The sequence below is a fragment of the Cryptomeria japonica genome, chromosome 9, assembly GCF_030272615.1.
Source record: "Cryptomeria japonica chromosome 9, Sugi_1.0, whole genome shotgun sequence".
Taxonomy (NCBI): Eukaryota; Viridiplantae; Streptophyta; class Pinopsida; order Cupressales; family Cupressaceae; genus Cryptomeria; species Cryptomeria japonica.
This window is the reverse complement of record NC_081413.1, coordinates 387,435,280-387,442,977: the sequence shown is the minus strand read 5'-3', so window position 1 is coordinate 387,442,977 and position 7,698 is coordinate 387,435,280. Positions and strand designations below refer to the sequence as shown.

The 7,698-nt window shown below is 34.8% G+C and overlaps 1 protein-coding gene across 3 annotated transcripts in view; it reads right to left on the bottom strand.

Moving 5' to 3' along the window:
- Positions 1-386: 386 nt before the first annotated feature.
- Positions 387-7,698, bottom strand: part of LOC131072799 (uncharacterized) — a 276,797-nt gene continuing 269,485 nt past the window's right edge. For 2 of the 3 annotated variants that reach the window (XM_058009093.1, XM_058009109.2), the window contains 2 exons: positions 928-984; positions 387-833 (listed from right to left, as the gene is read on the bottom strand). In XM_058009093.1, the coding sequence (XP_057865076.1) occupies positions 699-833; positions 928-984 (192 nt within the window). In that variant the 3' untranslated portion in view covers positions 387-698. The remainder of the gene's footprint in view (positions 834-927; positions 985-7,698) is intronic. The other variant, XM_058009100.1, reaches the window with a different exon arrangement.

Below are 7,698 nucleotides of genomic sequence, written 5' to 3'. Positions count from 1 at the left end.
ACTCCCAAGCATGTTTAACACATGTATTTTACAAATATGGAGCATCAATTTGCATCCTTCAAATAGAACCATATATCAATTATAAGATAGAAGACCACAATATTTGAAAAACTTCTCTGATGACTTGTAAAACCTGATAATGTTTCTAAATTCTACCTTAAGAAACAAATAAAAGAATAGAGCGATCACAGCTTATAAATTAGAAAACAAACCAGCTTTGTAAATTTCATAATAGGTAAGAAAATTCTAATTTTAAACCAAATCATTTTGACTTGAGGTATCAACATACGAGCATAGCATACTCGATTCGTTTCATTTCATTAGATTTACTTCCATAGTGTTCTTTCAAAGTCAAACTCAACCAAATTATACCCTGCCATCCAATAGAAAAGGAAACTACCATACTGGATATATTTCAAGTATATAATCAAATCATTGTGACTGAATAGTCAATCGAATTATTAACTAATTTGTCATTAAAAGAAATATCTCAACTGCATACATAAGCAGGGTAGAACACCATAATTAAGATCATGACCATCTGACAAAACTTTTATTTATGAAATATGAGCACTCACATGACCATTATGCCCATCTACAGGTTACAAAAAGTGCTCCGGAAGAGATTCACTTATAAAATTAAAATAAAACCTGTAACGGGTTTCTTCATACTGTTTTATGAGAAGACTCAGAGCATCTTAATCTAATGGATGGAACAGATCCTTCAGATCAACAATATCAGCTAGGACACCTGCAGCTGTAGTGTCATTACCTGCTCCTGCACCTTGAATGACCAGCGGTTGCGTCTTGTAGCATCGACTATATATTTCTATCTATCAAATGAAAGAGGACAGTTACACAATGATGCTAGAGTGTAATGATAAATTACCAAACATTGCATAAAAACTCTGATACAATAAGGCTTACAAATTTCTCTAGCTCTATAAAGAGAATTTTATAGCCCACTCTGCCAGTCCATCCTTCCTAAATTATGTGGAAACAAAAAATGAACAAACATTTTTTTATAAACTTATTGTTTTGAAAAGAAAAAATATTATATTGATATGAAAGAAGATTAAATCATAGGAATGCCTTGACATAAAATTTTGAGCATTCAAAATCACATCCAAAGATGGTTATACATTATATCTCTCCTGGCAGCTTTCGAAATAGGTGTTTCCGCAGCTTTCCTGTGAGCCAACTTGCCATAGATGTGTCTATGATTCTCACTATTAACAAAGTTCTAAAACAATACTGTTGCTAAATGAGTGTTGATGTAGCAATTAAGCTGGAAATTTATACTATATTTATCATAATGTTTAATCATGTCCATAGTATCTCTGGCACTGCAAATAACTTATCAGTTATCAAATTGTATGGAAAAACAAAATAGCAGTTAGCAATTGATTAGTGTTGTGAGCAATCCAATGAACAGGAGGAGCAGAAGCAATTTCCTCATTATGGCTCAAAGAGACCAGATTGGAGTACTGTTGGTGGACGTTTTATCATCTACCAAACATTAGAATAAAATATCCAAAGACACTCTATCCTCTCTTGAAAAATCACCGCTTATGCTAATATCATATGGCGATTCCAAGGTTTCTTTTGTCAGGCCTTGACATGCGGATAAGCTCAATGGGCGTTGTGATATGCTGGTAATACACAAAGGGACTTACGCTTGGCGTGTTCAATTCACAATGGAGGTTTAGACAATGAAGCTCTTTCATCTAGGACTTGGATCATGGACTTCAAGAAAATTGAAAAGGAGATAAGGTTTAGAAATTCTAATCTATTCCTAAGAATTTAGGAGACGGTAAAGACTAGGTGAAACTAATAACAACACTTTGTTTCGCCACACTTAGGACAACTATGCAAAGCATGTGCAATCTTCTAAGGTTGTGCTCAAGATTTTCACACTTACGAATAATACCAACAATTGAACAATATTACTCAAAGTAGAAGTTAAGCATCCACATCAAAAGCTTAGGCTAACTTTACACATTGAATGAAAATCATCCATCCAACAAAAGTATGAGCAAAAAGTTTCACCAATCTAAACTATCAAATCCTTCATTCATCTAACATACATGAAATAAAATCTAAACTATGATGAGGGATAAGAACCATGCAAACTCCAAAATAAGGGAAATAACCACCATCAATTCGAACAATGTATTACTTATTATTTTGGCAATCCTAAGCAACAATTGCTTATCTCAACATGTTTTGCAACATGCTCCCATGATTTACAAATGAGGGGTTTAGCTCAATTTATAGGCTCCCCAATTACAATTCAATGGCCAAGATTGATTTCCAGTTAATCGCCGAGATTAAAACAACCTAACCCTAATCAAAGTTTCCCAAAATAGGTCAAATATCCATCGGATGAGAGACAAGTGGCGCAATATGCTATTTTTTAGGATTGCACCCCCTTCTTCTGCTAAGAGGTAGTGTGTTCAAGGAACTTGGACATGCTAACTCGGAACAATTGAAAGTCCTCTTTGAATTCTCCAATTTGTGCCGAAAAATTGCCTAAGTATGGAAATTTGCTTAGAATAGCCTTCTTGCCACCATCTGATTTTGATTGGGAGCTTGTGTTTAATTCTTCAAGAGATGAAATCCTTCAAGAAATCTGGAATTTTTGCCAAGCCTAAAGACTTTTCTTGATGCTTGGAAACTCTTTCAAGTGTCTTGAATTTTGGAGAAAAATTCCCCTGTGCCTTCGCCATAATGAAGGAAATTGGAACTTTTCTGTGAAATATTTCCCATACTTAGCCAAATTTTGGCTAGCCAAGATTTTGACCATTTCTATGCTCAGCCACACTTTTCTTGTGGATTTACCTTCAATTCTGGATCTGGCTTGTGCTGAGTAGAACAAACTGTGCCTTTGGACAAGAATTTTATTCATCTCCTCTTTATTTTCCTCTTTGTTCTTCTTCTTTCTTCCCGTTTCCTCTCCAACACTTAGTCAAAATTTGATTCTTTTGGTTGTGGAAAATTCCACACAGCCATTTTTCATGTGTCAAACTTTTATTTTTCAGCCCGTTCAATTAATTAATCCTTGATTTCATGTGCTACTTTGTCAAATTTGTTTTTCCTTTTAGCCATTTTCTCTCTTTGGCATGGCAAGTTGATTGTCTTCATGTCTTATCCTTGAGCCATAGGCAAATTTTTATATTTTGCCTAGGCATCTTCACATATTCCATTTATGCCTAGGTAAACTTGGAATGTCTTGCCAACTTGTGTTTGATCAAGCTTTCAAGGTATTTGGACAATTTACCTTGGGAAATTTCAATTTTCCTTAGGCAAATTTTCATGTTTTCTAACTTTGTCTAGCTTTCTTCTTGTCACCTTGGGCTAGGCAAACATGCTTGCCAACTTCTACCCTTCCTAGGCGGACTTTGATATTCATTAGCCATTTGTCCAAGGTGGACTTTGTGACTTCTTTGCCATCTACCTCTTGTGCCTAGCGGACTTCATGCTTCATTGGATCTTCCTTGTGTTAGGGCAGACTTTCTCATACCTTGGACATTCTTCTTATGCTTGGTGATTTGATTGTTTCCTTGCCAAGACGAACTTGGAAGGTTGATGGACATTATGCATGGGCGGACTTGGAAGAAGCTTGGACAGATTTGCTTGCTTGATTTTATTCCTCTCCTTGTGGTGGACTTTGATCATGCTTTTCCAAGGGCAGACTTTACATTGCCTTGGACATCTTTTCCCCTTGGAACAATGTTTGAACATCCATCTAGGCGGACTTCATGTTGCTTGTGCCACACACTTGGTAGGGCGGAGTTCAAGTATGCTTGGACATTCTTCCTCATGTGTCTAGGCGGACTTGGATAATCTCTTTCCAAACTTGCTTTGCTCTTCCTTTGGCGGACTTGGAAGAAGCCTTGCCAACTTTGTTTTGATCATGCTTAGGCAGGGTTTGAGGATGTCCAGACATGTTTTTTTATCCAGCCTAGGCGGACTTTGGAGTGCATTAGCCAAGGGCGGACTTTGTCTCTCCTTGGACATGTTTCTTGGGGCCGATTTGCTTCTTGCTTACGGAATTTTCCTTAACACTAAACCAAATTTTGAAATTTTATTCTCCAAGGTATCAACACTTAGCCAATTTTGCTGAATTTTTTTCCTTAACTAAAGGTAGGAGTTTGATGAACCTCTGCCATGGGTTACTTGACTGAAGGTAGGAGTTCGCCATGAGCATGCCAACTTTGTTTGCGCATAGGCAGAGTTTGAAGAGTCTTAGCCATCCTTCTAACATACTTAGGCGAACTTGAGTGTTTCCATGCCATGGGTAGACTTGAGGATGGCTTGGCCATTCCAGTTGATGTGCAATCTTCCAAACTTCTAGACAACCTTTGTCTGCCATTCCTTTCCTTGGGCGAATTTTTTTCATTTGGACAGCCATGTGCCATCTTCCAAGCTTCTAGGCAAGGCGAATCCTATGTCTGCCATTCCTGCAAAAACACATGAAAATTCCATAGTATTTTCAGTCTTTAATTCTGATTTTTAATCCTCTTTTCTGAAAATTTCACTTTCAGTTTGTCAAAAGGTTAAATTTCTGCGAAAAAGTGGACTGAAAGTGAAGGATTTGGTCAAGAAATTGATAAAATTAAAAGAAATAAGACAAAAAGGTAAGAAAATTCAGTTGGATTGAATTTTTGAATGACTGAAATTTACCTTCAACTCTGAAATTTTATCTTAAAATCTTAAAAAAACACCTAATTTCTTGATTTCAACACTTCGAAGAATTTTATTCTGGAAAATTTCTCTTAAAAAATTCAAAATTCACAAATTTTGAGAGAAAACTTCTTCTCAATTGCTCTCCAAATTCTCAACCTGAATAATGAATTGTGAAAATGACTTGGTTGAAAATATATAGAGCCTAGGATTCCTTAACTTAGAAGTTTTATTTTTGTTTTATTGTTTTTTTTTAATAATTTTTTTTTTTGTTTTTTGTGTTTATTTTTGTTTTAATCTTTCCAAAATGGAAAGTTTTATTTTATCTCTCAAATTCATCTTTATCAAGGAATCTTCTAGAATTTTCTTTTAATTTCCAAAATTCTTGAAAATATCCTAAATTTTGAAATTTAATTACTTGAAAATAATAAAAAAAATCTTAAATTTTTTTTAAAAAAATAATTAAAAATTTATTTCATGTGACAAACTTATTTTCCAACTTACTTTACACTTCCATGCCTCAATTTATTTATTGTTTTTTTTCTTCCAACATGGTCTAATATCAAGTAGGAGTTTAACTAACTCTTGCCAAGAGTTAATTAACCATTGGTAGGAGTTTACCATTTGTCGAACAATTTTACTTGATCATAAGGTGAACCCGACTAAGTCTTGGACAACTTTCTTATGCTCTGGCGGACATTGATCCTGCCTAAACATCTTCCATACTTGACATCCTTGGGCGAATTTGACTGATCATCTAGAACAAAACCCTAATTAGGGTTTCCACTTTGCATTTTGCACTTGACGACCTTATTTTCGAAATTTGAGAACATGGGCATTGATAATATGGCTGGTCTTTTGGAACAAAACCCTAATTAGGGTTTGCATCTTTTTTTTACCCTTACAAACATAATTTTCAAAATCTGAGAACATGGGTAGTAATAATATGGCAAGAAAATCAAAACCCTAATCTCGGAAAAAAGCAAAAAATTCAAACCCTTGCGTTTTATACTTAGGAGTAAAAATTTTCAAATTCGAAGACGTCGGTAGGACTGATATGACCTAAAGAACAAAACCCTAGTCTCAGAAAAAAGCAAAATTTTGAAGCCTTGCTTTTTATACCTAGAGCAAGATTTTCAAATTCCGACAAAATGGGTAGTAATAAAACGACTTGAGGAACAAAACCCATATGCCACTTTCAAAAAAGCAGAAAAAGCAAAAAATTTCTAAAAATTACAGGTTGTCAAAAATGACCCAAAGCAATTGCGATTTTCGCCCTTTGGACCTCCTGAGCACTTTGGCAACATTCAAATGCAATTCTAAGCAAGATTTCTCAACTTGGCTTGGGATAAATTCTCAAAAACTCTAACTCCTCATTGTACAAAGATTGGTGATTAGCAGTTGTGACACCAAAGCAAAACCTTGAAAAGGAAAAAAAAAAGGGGGGGGGGGGGTCCCCATTTGCAATGGGGCGATGTGTGAAATAGGTCACAACAAGTACTAGCAAATGAATAAATATTTAGAGTTCCATCAATTATATTGCCAAGGAGAACTAAACAAGTTGGAAAAAAATTCACTTTGTAGTCTCTTCATGTTAGTTAAACTTTTAAAGATGAACTATTATAGAGGTTATCACCAAATGACAAGGTTGCCAGGAGACTGATATTGGTACTGGTACCGGTATGTCTATTTTTGAAAATAGATAACAAGGGTACTTGGAGATGCCATTTTTTTATAAATATATTAATAATTTATAGAAAATATCATGACATTGAACTTTCAACACTGTAAATCCTTTGGCAAGAGTATGCCAAGATACTAAATAGGTAACAAAAAACATTCAGGAGAAAAAGGAAGTATCAAACACCCAACGACAATCCAGATCTATAGAATAAAAGGAGCAAAGATTTCATCTCGAACTAAAACATCCATCAAAAGCAAAGGAAACAACATAGGAGTCAATCAAATTCCACAAAGTGTGTAAGAAAAGTGAAAACTGAAGACAAAGGCCCAAACCAACAAGTTGAATCTTTCAACATTGCAAATAATTTTGCTATTTTGTGTGATTATATATATCATAGTTATAAGACTCAAACTTGGCAAGCTGATTTTGACTCAGACTTGGCACAAACTCGGCAAAGACTCAGCAAATTGAAAAACCCAAGAAATTTAGAGATTTTTAAGGATTTAAAACTTGTTCATGCACCCTTTAATAAATAAACCCTAAAGACAATAACATCAACAAATAAAGTTACTTTGAACACATACAAAAGTATACATCAATTACATAAGTATAAACACAAATTTTAGATGAAGGAAATACCACATTTAGATATATATATATTATAAATATTGTCAAATGTATACAACACTTATGGAATATGAAATCCATGGGATCAAAACAAATATCAAAACTGAACATATAAGTCTAGGGCTCAAAGGAGCCCGTGTTACTCATCCCAACATCACAGCAAGTCATGCACTAGTGTTTAAAGGCACGTCTTGGCTGACGATGTAGCCATGATATTTGCTTGTGTCTCAGTGATTGGTGTGGGAGTGAGGAATTTATTATTAGAGTTTTCTTGAAGCCTTCAAGACTACATGTTTTGTTGTCAATCCCATTTGCAAACAAGAATGGTTAAGTAAACGATAAATGATTATGTTCTAGTTTGACCTTGGCTAGGATATTAATAGATGGGATTGTTCTATGAGTTGTCTATGCAAGGCATGATTGATATATTTTTGTGTTATGAAAATGGCATTTCTTGCCAATTATGGCTTAATGCGCATTCAGTAGTACAATGGCTATAGCATGCCAACTTTGCTTATGGCAGTCCTTGTATACTAGACAAGTTGTCCAATGTATGAAATAAAATCATCTTGATTGTGGCTTTTGACTATGAAGATGAAGAGATTTGCAATAGAGCATTTGTATTTTGAAGATTTGATGATCATGATTCCTCATGGGCCTATTACTTGCTTATACTTATAATTTGACAGGGGTTTGGGGGC